Source organism: Aspergillus fijiensis, assembly GCF_003184825.1.
Source record: "Aspergillus fijiensis CBS 313.89 unplaced genomic scaffold BO72scaffold_32, whole genome shotgun sequence".
Lineage (NCBI taxonomy): Eukaryota > Fungi > Ascomycota > Eurotiomycetes > Eurotiales > Aspergillaceae > Aspergillus > Aspergillus fijiensis.
In genome coordinates, this window is record NW_024469008.1 from 257,468 (window position 1) to 279,440 (window position 21,973).

The 21,973-nt window shown below is 51.4% G+C and overlaps 11 protein-coding genes across 11 annotated transcripts; 6 read left to right on the forward strand and 5 right to left on the reverse strand.

The window, feature by feature from the left end:
- Window positions 1–84: 84 nt before the first annotated feature.
- On the reverse strand, window positions 85–1,167 carry BO72DRAFT_381092 (uncharacterized protein; the record flags this gene model as incomplete). The annotated part of the gene is made up of 4 exons (XM_040941418.1): window positions 85–165; window positions 226–360; window positions 485–527; window positions 677–1,167. The coding sequence occupies 4 exons, from the start codon at window positions 1,165–1,167 to the stop codon at window positions 85–87; spliced, it is 750 nt and encodes a 249-aa protein (XP_040800036.1).
- A 271-nt stretch (window positions 1,168–1,438) lies between these two features.
- Window positions 1,439–2,754, forward strand: BO72DRAFT_478398 (cytochrome c oxidase assembly protein COX14; the record flags this gene model as incomplete). Its single annotated transcript, XM_040947502.1, has 2 exons — window positions 1,439–2,095; window positions 2,276–2,754. The coding sequence occupies exons 1-2, from the start codon at window positions 1,789–1,791 to the stop codon at window positions 2,752–2,754; spliced, it is 786 nt and encodes a 261-aa protein (XP_040800037.1). The 5' UTR covers window positions 1,439–1,788.
- A 358-nt stretch (window positions 2,755–3,112) lies between these two features.
- On the reverse strand, window positions 3,113–5,145 carry BO72DRAFT_431855 (3-deoxy-7-phosphoheptulonate synthase). Its single transcript, XM_040943145.1, has 3 exons — window positions 4,823–5,145; window positions 4,701–4,756; window positions 3,113–4,541 (listed from the first exon to the last, which is right to left on the reverse strand). The coding sequence occupies exons 1-3, from the start codon at window positions 4,863–4,865 to the stop codon at window positions 3,540–3,542; spliced, it is 1,101 nt and encodes a 366-aa protein (XP_040800038.1). The 5' UTR covers window positions 4,866–5,145; the 3' UTR covers window positions 3,113–3,539.
- A 1,680-nt stretch (window positions 5,146–6,825) lies between these two features.
- BO72DRAFT_153694 (short-chain dehydrogenase/reductase) lies at window positions 6,826–8,212 on the reverse strand. Its single transcript, XM_040939246.1, has 2 exons — window positions 7,846–8,212; window positions 6,826–7,780 (listed from the first exon to the last, which is right to left on the reverse strand). Exons 1-2 carry the CDS (start codon window positions 8,060–8,062, stop codon window positions 7,164–7,166), a joined length of 834 nt encoding a protein of 277 aa, XP_040800039.1. The 5' UTR covers window positions 8,063–8,212; the 3' UTR covers window positions 6,826–7,163.
- Window positions 8,213–8,641: 429 nt separating this feature from the next.
- Window positions 8,642–9,995, forward strand: BO72DRAFT_449278 (uncharacterized protein). The gene is made up of 2 exons (XM_040944984.1): window positions 8,642–9,008; window positions 9,069–9,995. The coding sequence occupies exons 1-2, from the start codon at window positions 8,931–8,933 to the stop codon at window positions 9,852–9,854; spliced, it is 864 nt and encodes a 287-aa protein (XP_040800040.1). The 5' UTR covers window positions 8,642–8,930; the 3' UTR covers window positions 9,855–9,995.
- Window positions 9,996–10,516: 521 nt separating this feature from the next.
- On the forward strand, window positions 10,517–12,101 carry BO72DRAFT_449279 (thiolase family protein). Its single transcript, XM_040944985.1, has one exon. The coding sequence runs from the start codon at window positions 10,745–10,747 to the stop codon at window positions 11,984–11,986; it is 1,242 nt and encodes a 413-aa protein (XP_040800041.1). The 5' UTR covers window positions 10,517–10,744; the 3' UTR covers window positions 11,987–12,101.
- A 214-nt stretch (window positions 12,102–12,315) lies between these two features.
- On the forward strand, window positions 12,316–13,860 carry BO72DRAFT_449280 (mitochondrial 54S ribosomal mL50 protein). The gene is made up of 3 exons (XM_040944986.1): window positions 12,316–12,779; window positions 12,898–13,345; window positions 13,421–13,860. The coding sequence occupies exons 1-3, from the start codon at window positions 12,337–12,339 to the stop codon at window positions 13,694–13,696; spliced, it is 1,167 nt and encodes a 388-aa protein (XP_040800042.1). The 5' UTR covers window positions 12,316–12,336; the 3' UTR covers window positions 13,697–13,860.
- On the reverse strand, window positions 13,805–15,186 carry BO72DRAFT_478404 (uncharacterized protein). Its single transcript, XM_040947503.1, has 3 exons — window positions 15,084–15,186; window positions 14,549–15,023; window positions 13,805–14,490 (listed from the first exon to the last, which is right to left on the reverse strand). The coding sequence occupies exons 1-3, from the start codon at window positions 15,101–15,103 to the stop codon at window positions 13,969–13,971; spliced, it is 1,017 nt and encodes a 338-aa protein (XP_040800043.1). The 5' UTR covers window positions 15,104–15,186; the 3' UTR covers window positions 13,805–13,968.
- Window positions 15,187–15,309: 123 nt separating this feature from the next.
- On the forward strand, window positions 15,310–17,503 carry BO72DRAFT_431868 (putative protein kinase C substrate). Its single transcript, XM_040943146.1, has 3 exons — window positions 15,310–15,525; window positions 15,710–16,657; window positions 16,721–17,503. Exons 1-3 carry the CDS (start codon window positions 15,417–15,419, stop codon window positions 17,377–17,379), a joined length of 1,716 nt encoding a protein of 571 aa, XP_040800044.1. The 5' UTR covers window positions 15,310–15,416; the 3' UTR covers window positions 17,380–17,503.
- A 2,185-nt stretch (window positions 17,504–19,688) lies between these two features.
- BO72DRAFT_381015 (uncharacterized protein) lies at window positions 19,689–19,859 on the reverse strand (the record flags this gene model as incomplete). The annotated part of the gene is made up of 1 exon (XM_040941411.1): window positions 19,689–19,859. One exon carries the CDS (start codon window positions 19,857–19,859, stop codon window positions 19,689–19,691), a length of 171 nt encoding a protein of 56 aa, XP_040800045.1.
- A 672-nt stretch (window positions 19,860–20,531) lies between these two features.
- Window positions 20,532–21,764, forward strand: BO72DRAFT_449286 (GFA family protein). The gene has a single exon (XM_040944987.1). It carries the CDS (start codon window positions 20,630–20,632, stop codon window positions 21,689–21,691), a length of 1,062 nt encoding a protein of 353 aa, XP_040800046.1. The 5' UTR covers window positions 20,532–20,629; the 3' UTR covers window positions 21,692–21,764.
- The last annotated feature ends 209 nt before the right edge of the window (window positions 21,765–21,973 follow it).

The window sequence follows — 21,973 nt, forward strand, 5'->3', positions numbered from 1 at the left end:
TGACAGTAACACGTGCACACACACATGACAAAAGGCCACAATTGATTACAACATCTGCACGTATTGTTCTGGGAGGCAGATGAATTACTGCTCCCCACAAAGATCCAATAACAACTCCAGAATCCGCCGCTGCAACTGCAACAAATCTTGCCTGGTAATGAGTGTCTCTTTCTGGCCGCCAAACGGATTCACTACAGTCTCGGACTTAACATCAGCGGTTAGCACCAGGTCTTTTCGGATATTGAAGAATGGAATCCCTAATCCACGCAGCTCCGCAATCATGGCATCGGCCATCTGCCTCGAAGCTCTGTAGACCTTCGCATCGTAGTTAGTCAGCTCGGCTTGATCTTCCTCGGCTGTCTGTTAGTCAAGTGCCACGAAGGCGCATTAGTCCAGTCAGATAAAACCCAGTTCTGCTTGCGTATCCGCGTTGTGTCTTTTTGTCTTCAAGCCATCACGATAACGACACCAGCGCAGTACGTACCGAAATTGATTTGTTATTGTCAACTGGCGCACCGACAGAGCGTCTAGTTGGTCGAGAGTCAGAGAGAAACGATCTCCAGATAGTACCTGACCCGCTCCTTATTTCCTTTTTGTTTCTGGACCGAGGCAAACTGCATCGACCACGGAACATAGAACGACATAGCTTTCCTAGCGACTGTTGGATTCCACTCACAGCACAGCATCGAGCTCCTTTTTCTTCTCCGTTCGCGCTTGCTGCTTCTTCACCAAAGCTTCCCGACCCTGCCACCACTGTTTTTCGTGGTCGTGCTGGCGGCGGATTAACCATCGGATGCGGCTTTGGAGGTTCTCATGCTGGGACACTGTGCGCATGACGTGGCGGAGAGCGGCATTCCAAGTGGTTATGGACGAAGAATCACCACCCGTTGTGCCCTCATGAGTTGTCTGGGCTCGCGGAGGGTGGGTATAACTGGGATTTGGAGAGGGCAAAGCCTTCTGCTGTTGCGCTTGCTGCTGGCGCGTCACGGGAACCGAGGGGAGGGTTTCTGATGGTTCGTATGGATCATTATCTTCGGGGTCATCGGGATGATGTGCCTGAGAATCAGTGGGCGGGACAATGTCCGAAGATGAAGCTGGGGATTGTTGGTTGGATAGCGCAGAGAGGGTTCGCAGAACAGATGTCAGATCGGCTGAGTTGTAGTCCATTGTTTCTTGAGGGAAAGGAGGTATTTATTTCGCAGCCGAATTAAGTAGGTAGTGGTGGGAGGTATTAAACGCGATTTGAAATTTCCTGGGAGAATATCAATATACTATAGATATATTGAATGAAGAACATGGATGGCGGTTGTCGTTGCTGTAGGTTTGAAGAATGAACCTTAGAGTTGAGCCGAAGTGGTGGTCGATTTGGGGGGGGGGGGGCTCGCAGGCTCTCTTTTCTTAGTGTTGCTCTGCTCTTCTTGTTCAATGCAATCGACCTCTTCATTTCCTCCGCTGAAAATTTCCCCGACCCCAACCAAACCTCCGTTTCTTCCACGATCCGCTCTCCATCTGTCTTCAGGGCTTCAGGTTACCGGAGAGGGACCTTTTTGTTGGATTTAGCCTATTGATATTGAACATTTATTTGTTTCGCTCGATTGCCTCCTCCTCCTCCCTCCCCCCCACCACCAATTCTCGAACGAATGAGTCCGGCTTGAGGTCATACCATCATCCACCCATCAATTATCCCCACGCTCCATCCGGCCGCCTCCTTCCCTCCTACCCTCAGTACACCTCTTCCTTTCGCTTGTATCTTCATCAATCCTGATCGGCACATCGACGACTGGCATAATGTCTCGATCCGCCGCCGATGCGACCCGTTTCACGGCCACAGGGCCTTACGCCCACTCGAAGCCTGGTTCCGCGGCTCCGTACAAGCTCCCCGGCTTCATGGCCAATGCAGCTCAACAGCAACAGGGTGGACAGCCCGGAGGCAAACCCGAGACTCCTAAGGAGAAGGTCGAGCGATTGCGAGCACAAGCCCGTGCTGCTCGGTTAGCCCAGTCGACGTCGCGCGTGGATCAGATGATCGACTTTGGCCGTCGATTCGCTAACAAGGCCCACAAGACTATGGTTTATACTCTTATTGCTGCATCGGGTATGTTGAACCGCCTTTCCTCCTCGAGCATGCACTTGAGCAGAAGTTTGCATTTAATACCAAGCTTGCTGCGGGGGAGCTGTTCCCTCTGCGCTCCCTCTCTCCCTGGCCCCTTCTACTTCGTGATAAGCGACAAATATCTATGAACCTCACCCAGCGACTGACCGTAGAGCGAAACAGGCGTTTGCGGAGCCCTCACCGTGTATTCCATTGTGTCTCTCTCTTTATACAACCGCCGTCAGCGAACACTGTGGATCGAGAAGGAGCTACAGACCCTACAGGACGCCAAGGTGGCCTACGTCAACGGAACCGCCACGCCGGAACAGCTGGAATTGCTGAAGAACGAGAAGATTGCCGAGATCTACCAACGAAAGAAAGACGAGGAGCGGCAGCAGCGCCCTTGGAACAAGGCGAAGCAGTACTTATTTGGGGGCTTGAAGGCGGACGAGACCCCCGCCGAGGCAAACCCCAACCCCATCCCCGAGAGCCTTGTCGCGGAGGACAAGTCTCGCGTCCTCGAAGCCATCAATGCCGCGAAGGCGTCCGGTGAGATTGTCGCTCCCGCACAGCAGGGCCAGCTGGACACCCTGGCGGCCAATGCCGAGGATGCTGCTAAGCAGACGACGCGAAGCTGGAAGAGCTGGCTCACTGGACGGTGAAAGGACGACGTATGGAAATCAAGGAAAATACAGGGAAACTCACATGGCGCGCGGGGAGAGAGCAAAGCTTTCTCATACTGTCTGCTCGCAGCATCTCCCCCCGGAAGACCTCTGTTTCATGTTTCGCATGGCATTTTGTCGTCTCTTCCTTCCTCTCTTCTACCACATTTGGGGTTGTGGCGTATCCTGCTTTTTCTCTTCTGGGTGTGTGAACGTGTGTGCGCGCTTCGCCGAGATGTACCAATCTATGTGCTGTTGTTCTATTTGCGAGACCTGCGCAAGTCTCAAGTGTGGTTTTGCCATATCGATGTACATATACATATATTCCTATTATTTTCGTTTTTTTCCCCCTTGATGATCTTACTACATTAGCTACTTATTTGCAGATGCTAAACTAATTCGACACTAGCATCCGCCCAGCTGCTGTGTGAACTATGGAGATTTCAATGATTCAACTGTACGTTTCAGATTGCGTGCGAAACTTTGGATAATTGGATGTAAACCCGAACCAATCGCAGAGGGCGTAAGATAATCATGCCAAACTTTTGATACTACCATGAATCAAGACCCCGAAACCAAGCTACCAAGGGCCACTGACGCGAGCACACAACACCCAATATGTGGACAAGTAAGTGGAAATAAAATAAAATGAAGAGAATCATTATCGTCACCGGATTAAAGGCAGGGAAAATCAGAGCGCCCTGGCTATGGTATATAAATCAGACCATCTCGAGTAAACAGAAGGGAAACCGTCACGCCTGGACTGTCGAAACAGTCGTGATAGCTTATTCAGCAGCAAACTTAGCCTTGGCGGCACGTCTGGCACGAACTGCATCTGCCAAGTCTTCCAAAACAGTGACCGTGGTCTCCCAGTCAATGCAAGCGTCCGTGATACTGACACCCTTGCGCAAGCCGGAGGGACCCTCGGGAGGGACCTTCTGGTTACCCTCGTTAATATTGGACTCGATCATAACACCGATGATAGCATCCTGGCCCTCGCGGAGCTGGTCACCAACTTCCTTTGCGACCAAGGGCTGGTTGCGGTGGTTCTTGTTGGAGTTACCGTGAGAGCAGTCAACCATGACAACCTCGCGCTGCTTCTTGCCATGGAGGGCCTCACGGGCAGCCTTAATGCTTTCGCGGTCGTAGTTGGTACCCTTGTTGCCTCCACGAAGGATAACGAAACCGTGTTCGTTACCAGAAGTCTTTGTGATGGCAGCCAGACCCTGCTTGGTGACACCCAAGAAGCGGTGGGGGTGGGCGGCAGCGCCAATGGCGTCAATGGCCACGGTCAGGTTGCCGTCGGTGCCGTTCTTGTAGCCAATGGGGAAACTGAGACCAGAGGCGAGCTCACGGTGCAGCTGGGACTCGGTGGTACGGGCGCCGATGGCACCGAGAGAGATGAGATCCGCAAGGTACTGGGGGGAGATGGTGTCCAGCATCTCGCTGGCAATAGGCAAGCCCATGCTAGTCAGGTCTGCGTAAAGACGGCGGGAGACACGAAGACCCTTGTTGATGTTGTAGGTCTCGTCAATATCCGGATCGTTGATCAACCCTTTCCAACCGACAGTGGTGCGAGGCTTTTCCAGGTAAGCACGCATGATGACACAGAGGTCGCCGGAGAGCTTCTCAGACAGCTCCTTGAGGCGACGAGCATACTCCAAAGCCGTCTCAGGGTCATGAATGGAGCAGGGGCCAACAACCACGAGCAGGCGGTCATCGCGCTGCTCGATGATCTCAATTGCCTGGTTGCGGCCGGCACGGACGGCCTCTAATGCGCGCGCGGGCTAGGACAATAGTCAGTTTTATATCATTCAAGAGGTTTAGCAGGTTGACGGAGAGCGAAAGGTAGTCTGGTTTCAGGAGGTGGCCCCACGGTGGCTCACAATGGCCGAGAAAGTGGTGCGGAGGTGGTGCGGAAGTGGTGCGGAAGTGGTATGACTCACAGCAGGGATCTCGGTCTGCAGAAACTGGGGGGAGAGAAGGGGATCATATCCCAAGACTACGAGGGCGCAATGGTTAGCAGAGAACGATCTCGGCCGCGCTTATGATGCCATTGTAAACTCACCACGAGTGTCCTCGCTGACTTCGGTGGTGCTGATCAAAGGCATTGTGGTGTAGGGAGACACGCAGAATGTGCTGGGAAAAATAAGGGTGTAGCTCTTGGTGGAGGAGGGGTAATGAAAAATGAATGAACAAGTAGGAGTAGACTTTTAAGCTCTCGTTATGTTGAATTGAATGGAAATTAAAAAAGAGGCTAGAAGCCGGCCAAGGTAGCGAGAAGACAGGAGGAGTTAAGTGATTGAGGAGATGGGGGGAGGGCGAGAAAGAGGGAAGAAAAAACAGAATCAAATTGCAGATTGGCAAGCGGAGTTCAAGTTTAGAAAGAAGAAGATGGATGGATGGATGGAGGAACAAGACGGGGATTGCACCGAGTGGGCCCCGCGATCGGACTGATTCACACAAATGAAAAATTAGGAGCCTCGATTAAGGTTGTATGGCAGGAGAGGTACCAAACCGTATTGACTGTAATGTCCGTGAAACAATACCACACTCTTCCCTCCACTCTTCCCTCGACTGATGTATCACCACCATTATCATACAGTAATGTATATACATATTGAGAGTCCAGAGTCCAGAGTCCAGTCCACAGTTCACAGTCCACAGTCCGGACTCCGTAGAGGCTCCGCGCAGATATCACACCTATTCCGGACAGACCTTAAGTCGTTGGGCTAGGATACGCTCCGACCTGCAGCCAAATGCACTACAACCGGGGTGAGATGGTGACGTCCTCCGTGTTGCGGTCAGCTCAGTAGGTATGCGCATAGCTGAACCTCACCTTGCCAGTGGTGACACCAGAGAGGTCGATCTCGCACAGATCCGAGGCAATCGCGACTCAGCCCTCACCGGCAGCAGTTTGGTGCTGCGTTCCATAGCTGGTCGCTGATGCGCATGGTGTTTTCTCACCGCTAGACTGAAACGTGCCGAACTTGAGGCACTGACAGATTGACCGCCTCGTTGTCAGTTCCTCCTGCAGACGTAGTACAGCAGGAAGCGTGGTCTCGGTGTCCCGGCTCACAGAACTGGGGGTGCTGCCAATGATAATGGATCAAGGCCACACACGTGCCGCAGACACTCATCCCAGCAGGGAACCAGCCAGCTGGCCTTCGAGATACCATAATCCTGCATCAGGCAGAAGAACTCATCCTGATATACCGTTGCATAGAGAGTCGATATCTCAATCTAAATCATGATGGACCGACCTCAGCCCAAATGACTTCGATCAGCCAACTGTCGGTGTAGTGTTGATTGCCTGAACTGGAAGCTATCAAGGTTGCCTTATGACAATATAAATCACTCTACCAGTACGCATCCTAAGACTTTGTTTACCGGAATTGGCCATGCTCCCCTTCGATGCAAGCGACCTGGCTCAATCTCGAAGGTGTCGCAGGGCTTCAGTATTGAGCTGCAAGGTGCAGTCCATGCTCCATCTGTCCAACCATTGTGAATCTATGAAATATGCCGAAGCAGATTCGTATAGATTCTTCCGGAGCTACCAAACAGCCTCTTCCTCGATCTTTAAGGCAACCAGTTTGTATAGACTATCACTGGTAGATCAAGTTGGATGTGTCAGACTATTTGGGTCACATAAGCGGAGAGTCAGCGTTCAGCACTGCTGACGGTCACCTGGTCAGGGCCATACCACAAGGCAGGTCTGCAAGCCACGGACTGAGCTGGGAGCTTGCTCGGTCACAGGCACACAAATACAGGTGCTTTGAAATTACCCATACTCGAAATCTACCAAGCGGCCCACGACGGCAGGTTCCGTGTGGACCTGGAGATAGTTTAACGGCTGCATATCCTCCACAGTCCCCATGCAACTGACAACCAGGGGTAAGGCAATAAGCTTCCTCCAAAGTGGGCTGGAGATTGGTGGTCGACGAATGAATCAGAGTACTGATGATGCTAGCGAGTAGAATTTAATTAGTGGGTCAAGAGGAGGGGAGAACTCTTTTTTTGCTGTTGAGAAATGATTGAGAGGTGTGTCCAGGAGAAGAGAAGGGGAGAACCAAAGGTGTGGTGCGCGCATTTACTGGGGCCGGAGTAGTGTTTTGGGGAATTTTGGGGGAATTGCTAGCGTGTAAGCGTTTTGCCGGAGAGGAAGGGAAGAACGCTTCTCCCGCATGCAGGAAAAAGCGGCCAATCCCGCATGGTTATCTCTGACCCAGTGGATACCTTTCGCTGAGCGATCGTCTGATAATCCATAGGAAGATCGATGTTTCGAAATCTAAGTTAGGTTCCAGAGTTGCAGATTGACTTTTCCCTCCAAAAGTGTTCGTTATATCAATGTGCTGGTGGGGGCTCGTTTGCCTTTGAATGCCTTATTGAATCTCGTCCCTCGTCCTCATTCATGGGAGAACCTCCTCTCCTTTCCAATCCCAACATCGACCTCGCCCGTCATTGTTGCCGGGCCTCATTGTACACAAGAATTGAAGCAGCCTATTAGCAGAGTCGAGAGGCTGTAACATGTTTCGTCCATCCCAGTATTCCTTCGTGAAGTCCGTCTGGACGGTACCGGGGTGCATCGCTACCGCTAATGCCCGGTCATTGCTCCGAGTGCGTAGATTTAAGTCAAAGGTTTTCGCTATTTGGAAAACAGATGCCTTACTGGCACGATACGAGTACCAGCCTCCAGTTGCGTTGTCCGAAATTGAGCCTACTCGCGCAGCCATCATGGCGTATATGGCATGTGATGGGAGTTTCCAAGAGCAATCGTCCTCTCGAGGCTTTGGGTCTACCAGAAAGGGCTTCGAAGACTTGGTAGGCAAAAAGGGTGCCAGGTGCTTCATCAGCAGCATGGGGCCGAGAGCGTTGACCTTGTAGCTATTTAGAGCGCTGGCAGCATCAATTTGCGATGGTGATTTTTCGACGTGTAGAATTCCAGGAACGGTGATAGCTATACGGAGAGCAGCGTCTGGATACTCTCGTCGAATATGTGAGGCCATTGCTTGAATGGTTGATTCATCTGATAGAGTGTTCAGCAGGAGGACAAGCAAAGATTGAGGTTTGGCCAAGTGAAGAGCTTCGTACCAGTCACGTCCATTTGCAAAACCCTCAGTCGCTCTCTTGGGTCATCAGATCGGCTCTTGACTGCTTTTAACAGGCTATCTTGGACTTCATCACATTCCCTTCTCGCAGTTGCGATGACGGGTAGGTTCGTGTGAGACAGCAGCTGTTGGGCAAAGGCGAATCCCAGTCCTTTCGAGGCAGGAGCCACGAGGGCGAACCCGCTACCTAAAGATACCATTGATTGCTAAGCTAGGCTTGCGAAGTAAGATCGATCTATTGGGTTTAAAGAAGGATGGGAGCTCAACTGTCGAGGAAATTCCATTCGCAGGAATGATTCGAGCAACCATGACTGGACAAGAGTGACATCATCGATCATTGATACTCTGAGATACCCATCCTGTATCTTGATACTCGTACAGAGATCAGAGCAGGCAACATCATAGGTAAGCCTTTATATGCGCGGTCATTGCAGTGGCATGCTATGACCATTGAAGGAAGAAATCATCACCACCTTAGTTAAACACTTCAGACTGGGCGTCTCACTCACGATGATGTTCCTTAGGTTGGTTTGGTAACGGCTTAATGTTCAACTGGTATTCGCTGTGTAATGGTGCTCGAATGCGGGTGTATCGTGGTGTATTAGGTATCTTTTTCTGTCGGAGGAATTCTAAAGTGCCTACTAGCTACCTGTAGTAGTAAGCAGAGCAAATAACCTGCGAAATCTCATTGGAAGCCTGTCCGATCTGTGGCCTGAGGCTTCCATCGCTCTAGTTCTGGACTTTCCCTTTGCTCTGGCAACTTGAACTGAGCTTAAGTTCAATGTTTCATGTTCCTACCCCGGGTTTTGATGCCAACGCCATCTTCTATAGACCGGTGAATACATGAGCAGTCAAACAAATGGTGTTTGAACTCGCCTCGATATAGCTCCTGCAACTACTCGGGCACTTGGAATCCATTTTTCAATGTACCGAGTTCCCATCTGTCGATAAAAATAGGGGGTCCCAGTCACTGTTCACATTGTCATTGCCATACTTTAATGGGCGAACTCGCCTCCAGTTCGCTCGCTTCCTCACTCGCTGTCTTGCAGTACTGCTGCCGTTTTAGACATGATCACTTATACTCCCAAGCGTCCGCGAGAGAAGGAGGACCATGAGCCCGATGGAATCACAAGTCATGAAAAAAAGGTACGCCTGTAGCTGAAGTCCGCAGGAAACCGTGATGTAGTGCTCACAACAGTCAAACAGAAACATCGCTCTTTACCTCTACGTGCCTCTCCCCAAACAAATAGCAGTTTCCCGTTCTTGAAAAGTGACCAGAATGACCCACAAGTCGGCGTGTCGAGTCTGACCCCAGCAGAGTCCTCGGAGGACGATAATGATCATGGGCATCGTGGCGACAACCCTCGCAGCTGCTTAATGGAAGCAGAGTATCGGCAGGCCCAATCAGTGCTTTCAGCCGCTCGGTATGGCACGGAAATGGACGTTGACAACGGCAACAATGTCGGTGTGGATTTTGTTGACGAGAGCTGCAATGACCGCTCACAACAATCCCCGATACCACCCAGAGTCATCTACCGCTCGCTCACAATAAGCGAGCAACAGACTACATGCCTTGCCCATGAAACCCGCCCCTCTGCGGTCGATTCCACTGAGAACATGGAACATCGAAACGGTGCATATCGTACACGTCACGATGCTTTGGATGACTTGTACAACGACCGCAATACAGCTTGGTGGCGTGATCAACATCTTCCCAGCCCCGTTAGTGACGGCGATGCCATGGCCATCAGTAGCAAAGATTCGGCTAGCGATGCGGATATGACCTACACTATGTCGCGCCCGGCGTCCCCTTCTTCTGGACAAATGAGTGGCATGTATGAGAGCATGCGTGATTCAAAACCTTCGCCGGGTACTATTACAGGAGGTGAAACCAGCCCAAAGAAGTTGACATTCTCGATGGGCTACCGGTCTGATTGTGAGAAATGCCGACGCAAGGTCCCTGGTCACTACAGTCACATTATACGCTGTTGATATTTTTATGATACCCTAGGCCCACGGTGTTTCTCGATGTTCCTTGTTTTACGTTTCTTATTTTACACGTCAATGTAGTGGTCGATACGGAGCACAACAGGCTGCTGTTATATAAAATTCCAGTAAAGAGTTGTGGATCTTGGTCACTCTCACAGAATGTAGATCTCCGCCTGCAGAGTCGAATCGTAGATCTATTTACCTACCTTACTATACTTTGATTTGCTTACCTATTTCGGAATGCATACTTCTAGACCTCCGGAAATGGAGCTATGGCTACCAAGCACTGTCCGGTCGGTTCCGACTTGGTGTTCCGATGAAGCTGACATAAGCATTCGGATCTGAACAAGACGGAACGGATTCAACTGGTTATTTGCCATCGGAAAGCAAACCGTATGTACCTAGTCGATAACAGATAAAGTAAGGTATATCTATGGGAAGTACCTGCTTGGGCAGGCGAGAACAGCATTAGATCACTCAAGATCGACCACCGAGAGAATAAACAATACGGAAGGAGAGGGGGTGGGGGTTCCCGTCCCTGGAATATATGCACTCGAGCACGCACAACACTTCGGCAAGGCATAGCCGTAATCAGATCCTCAGATTCCCCCCCTCCGCCTTTCCCCGCGGCTGTCCGCTTAGCCGATCTTCACTGCCGGCAATACGGTGGCTCCTCCAGAACGGCTCGTTCACCAGCGATGGATCCCGAGCCCCAGAATTTCCTACCATGGCGGCCCTTCGCCAATAAGTATGCTAGCGCTCCCCAGTTTTCTCTTTTTTCCTGTCGGAACTGATACACGAGCTGCGACTTCTGCTCTTACGTGAAATCCTTCAAGCTTCTGATCCTCTGGTCCTCATTCTTTTTGCAAAGGAACCCCTAGATCTACTTCACGATGGCCTCTCCGATTCCCCGGGGCCTGCGTCAGGTCCTCCAGAAGTCTCCCAATGACATTGTCATTCTCTCTTCTCTCCGTACGCCTGTAACCCGAGCGAAGAAAGGTGGCTTCAAGGATGCTTATCCCGAAGAGCTCCTTGCCAACGTGCTTCGTGCCACTCTTGAGGCGAACCCGAACCTTGACCCGGCCCTAATTGACGACGTCGCCATCGGTTCTGTTCTCCAGGAGCTCGGCGGTGCCAAAGCTGGCCGTATGGCTCAGATCCATGCCGGTTTCCCTAACACCGTCTCTTTCCATACTATCAACAGACAATGCTCGTCCGGCCTGGCTGCTATCTCCACTATTGCCAATGGAATCCGTGCCGGCGCAATTAACGTTGGTGTCGGTGGTGGAATGGAGTCCATGACCCGCAACTACGGTTCCCGCGCTATTCCCACTGTCCTCTGGCCTGAACTCAAGGATTCATACTCGAAGGATGCTCGGGATTGCATCATGCCGATGGGTATCACTTCGGAGAATGTCGCCGCTCGCTACGGAGTCTCCAGAGCAGACCAGGATGCTTTTGCCGCCGAGTCGCACAAGAAGGCAGCTGCGGCCCAGAACGCCGGCCTTTTTGACTCTGAGATCGTTTCTGTGAAGACCGTGTCCTACGACCCCGAGCACCCCGACGCTGCTCCCACCGAGATCACCGTCTCGAAGGACGATGGAATCCGCCACAACCTTTCAGTCGAAAAAATGGCTAGCTTGAAACCCGCCTTTTCTGCCGATGGTGCCAGCACTGCTGGAAACAGTTCTCAGGTCAGCGACGGTGCTGCTGCGGCCCTGCTGATGCGCCGCTCTACGGCTACTGAGCTCGGCTTGACCTCTTCCATCAGGGCTCGCTGGGTTGCCTCTGCTGTTGCTGGCTGCGCTCCCGACGAGATGGGTGTTGGCCCTGCCGTTGCCATTCCCAAGCTTCTGCAAATGCTGGACATGAATGTCTCCGACGTTAACATCTGGGAGATCAACGAGGCCTTCGCCTCCCAGGCTCTGTACTCTATTCGCAAGCTCGGAATTGACGAGTCCAAGGTCAATCCTAAGGGTGGTGCTATTGCCATTGGTCACCCTCTGGGTGCCACTGGTGCCAGACAATTGGCGACTCTTATTCCTGAGCTTGAGCGCACCGGCCAGGATGTCGGTGTTGTTAGTATGTGCATTGGAACTGGTATGGGTATGGCTGGCATGTTTGTCCGGGAGTGAAAGTGCGGAAAGTGAGGGTTGCATCATTCTGTACAGTTTTGTGTTTTTCTCTTTTACATTTTCATGATTTCAGCGTAGACGCTTGTATATACACCCACAACTCATGAAGTTTTACTTTCCCATATCCTTTTTTCTTGCTTGTTCTTCAAAATCCTGATAAGAATCTTGACATTCAACGACCGTAGAGTTTCTGGTGTGTACTGTACGGCAATTTACGTGGTTCAGCATGAGTATTCTTCCCGACGCCAAGCCCGGTGACCTGTATCACGTGACAAGCCGCTTGGAGTTCTTGAAACTTTTCCCAAGACTGGCCGAAGAGTCCCCGACAGCAATCCCGCAACGCTGCAGTCATGCGTCCCTCTGTGCGTCTGTTAAACTTGGAAGTGCCCTCTATCCAGGGGGCCCGATCTCTCTATGTCTGCTCAGTCTGCAGACATGAAGCGCGTCCCCGTCCGATTGTCGCCCGCCAATTCTTGCGCAACGCCTCCAACGCGAACTCGCTGACCGAGAAGGTGCGCCGCAAGATCTGGGGCACCGACAACCCCCCCGGTCTTAAAGACCCCTATGGCGGAGAGGGTGCTCTTGAGCGGAAATTTAAAAGCAAGCAAGCTCCGACGGTAGTAGAAGAAGAGACACCTGAAGCTTCGCAGGCGCTTGACACCGCTGCCTCCGAGGACGCTGCTCCCGCTGCAGACGACTATGAGCCGGCGACAACATGGGAGGGTCTCGATCGCGTCGGCCACCTCGGTCGGTGGTCTGACCTTCCTCCTGCGCCGACTGACGTATACAAGTCGTAAGTGGTCCTCTGGCTGTCCAGTCATCCCGCTTGTATTCATCTGGGAAGCGAAACCCTTCTGTATAGTTCTTCAGTGGGCTCTGTGCAGTTGTCTAATGAGTCTTTCTTAACACAGGTTCCAGTACAAGAAGAAGATTACTAAGAAGGGCTTACTCTCAATTGCGGCTCACCAGGCTGTCGTCGAGCTCTGCCTCATGCACCAGCTGGGTAAGCCCTTGACGAGCATCTGTGATGTCGAGGAGCACGATCAGTCGGTTTTCAAGTTAATATGGAAGACCAAGGTTGTACCGACCTCGGATGGACAATGGAATGCGGCACTGGAATTTCCCAACAAAGAGGCTGAGGAGGCTCTTGTCTATGTTTTTGAGCAAATCGGTGGCCAAAAGGCCGCTCCTGAAACGGAGGAAGCGTCGCAGGATGTTGAAGAGGCAGAAGAAGCGACAAACGACTTGACAGACATCCTCGGCACTGACGAGACCAAGCAACCTTTCTTTGGTTATCAAACTATTCGTGACAATGGTTTCTTGTCTCTGTCGCTGAATGATCCGGCCACGAAGTTTGCTGTCAGTCTCCGTTCCCCCTTCGCCCTGCATAGGGCAGTCAATCTGTCGCAGTTGCTGACTCATTTCACAATTTAGTTCTTGAAGAGATTCTCCCAATTGACTGGCCACTTCTTCCCCGACCCTGCTGTTCATTCGATCGCCACTGTTCAGCAGGCCGTTGACCACGTTCAGCAAGTCGTGAAGACGAAGCCGAAGAAGCTGGCTGATTACCTCGCCAATAATCAGCGGTACTCAAACATGCCCAATATCAAAGTCTTCGCCAAGAGACAGAAGCGTTCTGACAGGGATGAAGAATTGGGCCGCAAGAAGCTCATTGAAGCCGAGCTTCGCGCAAGAGGTCTTATTGAATAGACTGCTACGATGGTGCGTTTGGGGTAGGTCCCCGAGGTTTAAGTTTCTAGTTCTTGTAGCATGTTATTTGTTAAACCCTTGCTGTACAATAGGAAGCAATGTTTTGTTCGTTCAAATATCGTTGAAAGTATCAGTACAAAAATTCAAATCTATTATATAAAGAAATTGGGGTAATGAGCTAGGTCCTATGCTTTGCCGAACTTCCACCGAGAAGCCAATGCTTGAAACGCCAGTTTTGTGACATAAATGAGCAGAATGCAAGAAGGAGGCATTCAAGCTCGGTGCCTAGAATTTGCAGGAAGGGTAAAACCTCGGGTCATGAAGTCAGTATTCTTTGACATTCCATCTTTATCGGATTCCTTCGTGAAGAGACTGCTTAGGTTGTCATTATGTCCCATCAGCTTGCGTCGCTTTTTCTTCTCATTCTCCTCCTCAAGTACACGAGCAGTTAGCATGGCGGTGGCTGCATTCTTGATCCCACTGGGAACATTTGAAGTAGGCGTGGACGTGTTGCTACGGCTAGCAGTGGCAAATTCTTCCCTCGTGCGCAAGGCTGACGATGACACTGGCCTTGACTCTTTTCCCGGCTTGACCTCTGACTCGGTACTGGCGAGAGCAGCGACAGCATCGCCATTGGCGTGCTTCTTGCGCTTCTTCGAACCAGGCGCCTTCTTCAAAGAATGTGTCAATCCTTGCTCAGCTAGCTTCTGGCTTCGCTCAATCAGCTGCTGCTTATCCGACTCTTTCGCCGGGAGTATGGATATCACATTGTCGATTGTGTAAGGTTCGTCGCACTAAATGCACGCCTGTTAGCGTCACGCAATCATCGGTGCAGTAGCGAGTTATAAGCACCTGTAAGCACCTCTCGCCCTTCAGCTGACGGATCGCTTCTTCGGAGAAGACATGTCCGCAAGGAACAAGGTAGACGGATTTGACATTCGGGCCCAACTGCTTGGCGGTGACTGGACAGATCCAGCCCTCGCGCTTCTCGTGCTTCCCAGATGGATGTCCGCCGTGCTCGGTGTCCACTTCAAACTTCAGCTCCACAACGTCACGGAGACCCTTCACCCGGCCACAGAGAAACTCATCGCAGTCGGCTTTCGAGCTGATACCCTCGGCTTCATCTCCCGGTAACAGATATCGTAGGACGGAGTCTTTATTAAAGAGGTTTCCGACGCAGTCGGAGACGATAGGCCGCATTAACTGCTTATGCGACAGTGGACATGTGTTCCAGAAGTGTTCCTGCAATTCGCGCTGGGTTTCTTTCAATTGCGCCGTGCTGGGATTCCGGGCGGCTTCGCGAACGAGCTCGCGGCGAGTGGGGATACTGAAGACCGGGGAATTAGTGACTTTGCACACCACAGAACCCGAAGATTTAGTCCTTTACCTTCCACCATCATTACCCATTTTCTTTTGTTTGTTTGCTTTTGACACCCGAAAGGACAGAAAATGGTAAAAGTTGATCCCAAAGTGCTGGAGAAAGATGCTCCCGCTGGGTGACGCCCGGTCGCCACTTTAGATCGGGACCGATTGAATTGATAAGGGGCTGACTAAGACGCTCTGGGCGTCTCCCCGGATTGCTCGATAGAGACGCTCGTTATCAACAGCTGGCCAGAAGCTCTCTCCGCATTTTCTGTTTTATTGAACTCTTCCTACGGTGACTGGACGTCCGCTTCCGGTCGCAATAGTGGTTGACGAGTCAAGCTCAAGGCTGCCCGCCATGATACTTCCTCAGGGATCGCTTTTCTTTGCGAGCATAGCTGCATGCTCGACCGTGGTAGCTGCTGCGGGTGATGCCTCGTCTCGACCCCGGGGAGTCGGACCCGAGTGTGAGTGTAACTCTTCTCTGCTGCTGTTCTCTGCGATCACTTGAGCTTGATGCACCCGCTCAGTCTCTGATGCCACTTCCCGTGCCATCTTCATTTGATTTCCCTGGCCGATCTACTACGTTCCATGAACCAAGCTCCCTCGGACGCACCCGAATAAACTAACACAATTGGTTGGATTTGACAGTCGCAAAGTTCTACAAGGACACCACAACATTCACCTGTATCTCCCATCCATCGATTCAAATCCCATTCTCCGCGGTAAACGATGACTACTGTGACTGCCCCGATGGTAGTGATGAACCCGGCACGTCGGCCTGCGCTCATCTCTCCCGCAACTCGGCATTGACAGTGGCCGACCGGCCGGGGAACAGCGACCTCGAACTCGTCTCTGCCCTTCCGGGTTTCTACTGCACAAACAAAGGCCACAAGCCATCCTACGTTCCGTCACAACGAGTCAACGATGGTATTTGCGACTACGAACTTTGCTGTGATGGGAGCGACGAGTGGGCACGGGTCGGCGGCACCAAGTGTGAGGACAAGTGCAAGGAGATTGGGAAGGAGTGGCGTAAGAAGGAAGATAAGAGGCAGAAATCTCTGACGGCCGCCCTCAAGAAGAAGCGCGACCTGCTTGTGGATGCGGGCAGGCAACAGAAGGAGGTTGAGGACCAGATCAAGAATCTGGAGGTGGAAATCCAGGCCCAGGAGTTCAGGGTCAAAGATCTCCAGGCCCAGTTGGAGAAGGCCGAGCAGGAAGACAAGAGCAAGGTAGTCAGGGGTAAGAAGGCTGGCAAGGTCAATGTCCTGGCCCAATTGGCCAGGGGTCGAGTCGAAGAGCTTCGGGACGCACTAGTGAACATCCGCAAGGAAAGGGACGATACCCGCGCACGGGTGAAGGAGCTCGAGGAAATCCTATCCAAGTTCAAGGTAGAGTACAATCCTAACTTCAATGACGAGGGTGTCAAGCGTGCTGTGCGCAGTTGGGAAGATTATGCCGTCAGGGGAACCCTTGAGAGTGCCACAAGCGCTGCCAAGGACAATGATTTGGACGAACTCGTCAAGCCAGACGATGCCCAATCTGGAATCAATTGGGAGCAATGGGAGAACGAAGATGAGGGCTGTGAGACTGACTCTGGTAAGTACACTCACTGCGATGGCGGCCTTGCCTTAGGTTTTGGTTGATATTGACCGTAAGTAGCCCTGATCTATCAGCTGGCAGCTTATTTGCCTCCTTCACTGGTTGAGTTCATCGAGACTAAAGTGGTCTCTGTCCGGGGTTTCCTTGAGGAGAACGGTATATTGCCCAAGAAGGACGAACCCACGACGTCCGAATCCAAGGTCGTGTCAGACGCCCGGGATGCTGTCAAGTCGGCTGAGAAGAGCCTTGAAGACTCGCGAAGACAGTTGGAGACCCACAAATCCGACCTTGAGACAGACTATGGTCTTGCATCCATCTTCCGTGCATTGAAGGGAGTATGCATCTCGAAGGACTTTGGTGAATATACGTACGAGCACTGCTTCCTAGATCAAACCAAACAAATTCCCAAGAAAGGCGGTGGTTCGATGCGGATGGGCAAGTACTCTGGCATTGGATCTGTTAGTGTGGACGTGCTCGACGAGTCTGGAGATATAATCCCAGAGGAGAAGGTCGCCCTGCATTATACCAATGGACAAACATGTTGGAACGGACCGGCACGATCGACAACGGTCGTCTTGGAGTGTGGTGAGGAGAACGAGATTCTGAAGGTGGCCGAAGATGAGAAATGCGTCTACTCGATGCTCGTTACCTCGCCGGCTGTTTGTCCCGGCGGTGAGGAGGAAGGGAATGCTGCCCCGAGGAGCAAAGATGAGCTGTGAGAGGCTGGCCGTACTCTACTGACATGCTTGTGGGGTCATATATAGTTAGCGGTTAAGTAGTTTATACTTAGTAGAGAATGTTTTGAATAGCATATACGGCAATTGTATTGTGTTTTGAAGGTCGAAATATCATGACCAAGCTGATTACAGTAGATGCTTCTTACGCCGGAGACCCCCTCCCCCGGCCCCTCACAGCAGTCTGCCAGGCAGGTATGTCTAAGTAGAAGGAATGTGAATTAGTGTGACAATTTGAGTTACTCCCAGTTCTTACTTGGTTTCAGTCGTGATTGGTGCGGCTATGGCGGTGGTTCCATGGAGAAAGAACCGGGAATCTATACTAGGATGGTGTGTATAGTACAGTGGTAACCTAAGTTAGGGTTTAAAGCAAACCAGCACTATCTACTACTCCGTACAAAGTAACTCAAAGCTGCTACAGGTAGAGAATACATGTGACCGGCAAGTTTAAGTTCTTCCAAGTGGACCGGGTTGGAGTTGGGTGCCTCAGCAAAGCATCCACTTTTCTGGGTCAAAAGGAGGGGTAGGGCGGGGTGGTTTTACTACGGCTACTACAGTACGTACGAAGTATTAGAGTAGTCCGTACAGTAGTAAGTTAGTGCTCAATCAGGGATCAATGATAGAATAGATATCGGTCAAAACCACAGACCCCTTCATAAAACAAGAATATAGCTCTGTAGGATCCACAATCGAGAAGCCAGGACGACTCTTCTCGGTCCACGCACGCATGCTGGTTGCTGATACCCACTTGATTCCCCATACCCTCTCGTTATACAACTCAGCCTTCCCCTCCTCGCCCCATCCACGGCGGCCTCGACGTGGCAGCACCGATCATGACTTCAAGGATCACCTCCTACGACCCGCAATCATAACTGGGCGTGCTATCGAGGAATCTTTTCAGGGGCATCCCAGCAGAGAAATGATTCCAGAGTCAGCGATTAGAGATATCTGGGATAAGCCGTCTGCCAGGCCTTGTGATGATGGAAAAAGATAAGCCAATCCGCAGAGTTGCGACAATTGTCTGCATGTATCATCAGCCCACTCAAGTAATCTGCTTCATCAGTGGGTGCTTCACATCCTGAGGGGCAAGGAACCCAGCTGCTTGCGGTGGGATCCATACGAGTCGCACTGTGGGTTTCAGCAAGCATGGAATCCTCCAGTCATGCTCGCCAAAGTCATGCAGAAGGCTGAAAAGAAGGGGAGCAAGCCATTTGCTTGCCTCTAGTGAAGTATATACGTATGGATCAGCAGACGCCGTGCATCGGTGTTGGTGGGATGGAATTCCAAGCGCAGAGCTCACCCTATAGTCAATACTGAGAAAGTTATAAGAACCCTCTCCCTCTTTTGACCTGTCTGATCTAAATCATTCATTCTGCACAATTCCACTATTCTCTCCCAAAGACCATCGCCTTCTTTCCATCTGTCGCCAAACAAGCTCAACAGACGCAAGTCTACCTCACATCCAAACTACCATCATGTCTCCCTGCACCTGCAACTCCTGCGCCACCAGCTGCGCTGGTAGCTGCAACTCCTGCTCTTGTGGCAGCTGCTCTGTACGTATCACCACATGGCTTGGGTTACATGACTCGCGACTGGAAACTATACTAGCTTGATAAAGTACTCTCGGAAGCTAACATCTGGGGGGGGGGGGCAAAGCACTAAACGCATCGTCCTATAGCCCGCTCAATGCGGGAGACTGTGCGATCTCCAATCTCTGATGAACTTCTTTCGTGCTTATCGGAACTATGGCCATGGCTATTTGGTGACTGGCGGAGGGTGATGTGGGACGAGACTGTTTTGTTTTGAAATGCGCATGTCTCTTGTTTCCTTTACTTTCTTGATGAGCCTTGGCATGTGCGGCGGATTGGTGCAACCATGAAGAAGACGGAGCCTTTACAGAAATAATCAGAAGCGATTTGACCAATAAATTTTGTGTTCCGAGTATGGCGGCTTCTTCAAGCACAGAGATCAAATTTCCCCGAAGCTCGGGTTGCACGACTGTGGCAGATATGCCGAATCCGTCGTGCTACGTAGGACTCGAATGATTGACGTGCGTAGCTGAGTTACCGGCTTTGGATTCCTCTATGTACTTGAAGGCAGGTTAAGTCGTAGGTAGGGTCATTGTCCTCTGTTGTGATTTGATTTTGATCTTTGTATGGCCATAGATCTTATCGATCTAATATGTACATGGAACTAGGAAAGGCCCTCCGAACCGTGGACCAGATCCATCTTGACTTGTTCACCGCAGAGCTCAACTCCGCACCTAATTTATTTCTTGAGGGGGTTCAAAGATGTCAGCCTGCCAGATTCGGGTATATCATCATTTGACCTGAAAGGGATGCAGGTGAACATACCGGGCACTTGCACTGGCCGGCAGGGCACTGGCAAGAGGCGCCGCAGCTGCAACCGTGGTCGGAACCTGTAAAGAGACGAGCGATATTTAGCAAACGTGGCTGACAAGTCATCCATGATGACTAGCAGAGACAAAAAAGAATAAAAAAGCCGCGATGTCCGAAGGCAGGCAGTGGAAAGTCATGGGTCATGGATAATCATGAACCCCGCCATTGAATTTACCCCGCTGGACAATAAGGCCATCACACAAACACACACAACCATCAACGAATATGATGAAACAGAAAGCAAGAAAGTCAAACACATAAGCTCACCTACCCATGATGATAAGAGTAGAAAGGTGTTAAAGTAAACGGGTGAGATAGACAAGGAGTATCCCTGAATCTGATTATTTGGAGAGGAGTAAGGAAGGAGGAAGTTGTTATTGTGGTCTGTGGTACGGGAGAAAAGATACTTGATAGCGGGGTCATTCAACCCGGTATTTATACCTCGCCACTGCAGGCCATGACTACTACCTAGATAAACAGATCCTCAACAACGAATAGTAACTTTACTGTACTGTACTATACTCACCGACCGTGGCCCTCTTCTCATCATCTTAGCGGACCCGAGACATGAGCACATTTCTGCAGGTCAGGCTGATTTTGGTTAAATGAGAACCGGCGCTGCCCACCAACCACTAACTTACCACAGGCAGTGTATGTACAGTATTGAAACCATGAAAAGTAGGTAGTATTAATTCTGCCTCGGGGGGCGCTTATAACGCTATTCTCTTTCATGTTGTTATCCTTCCTTTCCTGTCTCGACTGGTCTGTCTGACTGGGTGCAATAGGATTTGTATGCTCCAGATTGCAGCCAACGACGAAGCTAGGAATATCCAAGTATGATGCAGTGTGCCATCTCGTGTTTATGCGGGAGTCTTGCACAGGATGTCAGTCTGGAGCAGTCTACAGATCATTCAACCCTGAACCTCTGCCACTGCACCGCCTGTCGCACGACTACAGGCATGCTGTGCTCTGCATACCATCCCCTACAAGCAAGGCCACAGAACTTGGACAGCATGCACGAGTACCAGCAGTCCGAGGATATAGTTCGGTATTTCTGTAAAACCTGCGGCGCCCATGCCCTGGCGTATTCGAGGCCCTCGGAACGATATTTCGTGGCAGCCGGGTTGCTGGTGGACAATGCGAACTCGCCTCGGACTCGATCGGTGCGGCATTGGCGGGCTTCTGAAACGCGCGATGGTGGCCTGGTTTCTTTCCTCGAGGGGGAGCCTGCAACCATGGCCGCGACATGCTGGCTTCGTGCTCACTCCAATAGTGATAGTGATAGAAGCTGCTCGGAGGCGAAGGCGGATATCGAGCGCTCGCCGCAGGACTCCACGGAACTGCGAGGGCAGTGTCACTGCGCAGGTATCGAATTCTACGTTACTCGACCGGACGCTTCCTCCACGGAGGCAAGCTCTCCATGGTCGGATCTACTTGTTCCGTACTATGCCAATTCGTCGGAAAACCCTGCCGATGTGAAGTGGTGGCTACGGAATGCGAACACCAGGTATCTAGCTGGGACCTGCGCCTGTCCGTCCTGTCGTCTGGCCAGCGGGTGTCCAATTCAACCATGGGCGTTCATCCCAAACGCCAATCTTCTCGATGCCCGCAAAGCACCGTTCCAATTCGGTGCAGGCACCATGCAGCGGTTTGAAAGTAGTCCGGGCGTTTATCGAGAGTTTTGCAGCCGCTGTGGAGCCTCGGTCTTCTGGCATAGCGATGAAAGACCCTTGTTGATGGATGTCAGCGTCGGATTGCTTCATGCAGATGAGGGGTCGCGAGCAAGCCAATGGCTAGAGTGGGCGACCTCGAGAGTTAGTTTTGCTGAGATGGCTTTGGACAAGACTTTGATCGACCGGCTACAGACAGGTCTTAGACAGTGCGGACCCGAAGATTGACTGATAGCCAGTCTACTGGAGCGGGGGGGGTAAGCTGTAGGTGGTTGATAGCCAGGTTAAAGACTATAAATAATGAGAAAGTAGTTGTAATCACTTGGTGAAAATCACTTGCCTCCTCTAGGCTGGAGCAGTTGCAGACGTTTGGTTCCCAATTTACTCCCACTCACTTACATGTCCGCTCACCTACCCACCTACCGCCTTCCTGAAATAGGCCGATACGATGCGCTCCCGTCCGCTTCCTAAAGAGACGGAAAAAAAAACCACAATGAAACCGACGGATCG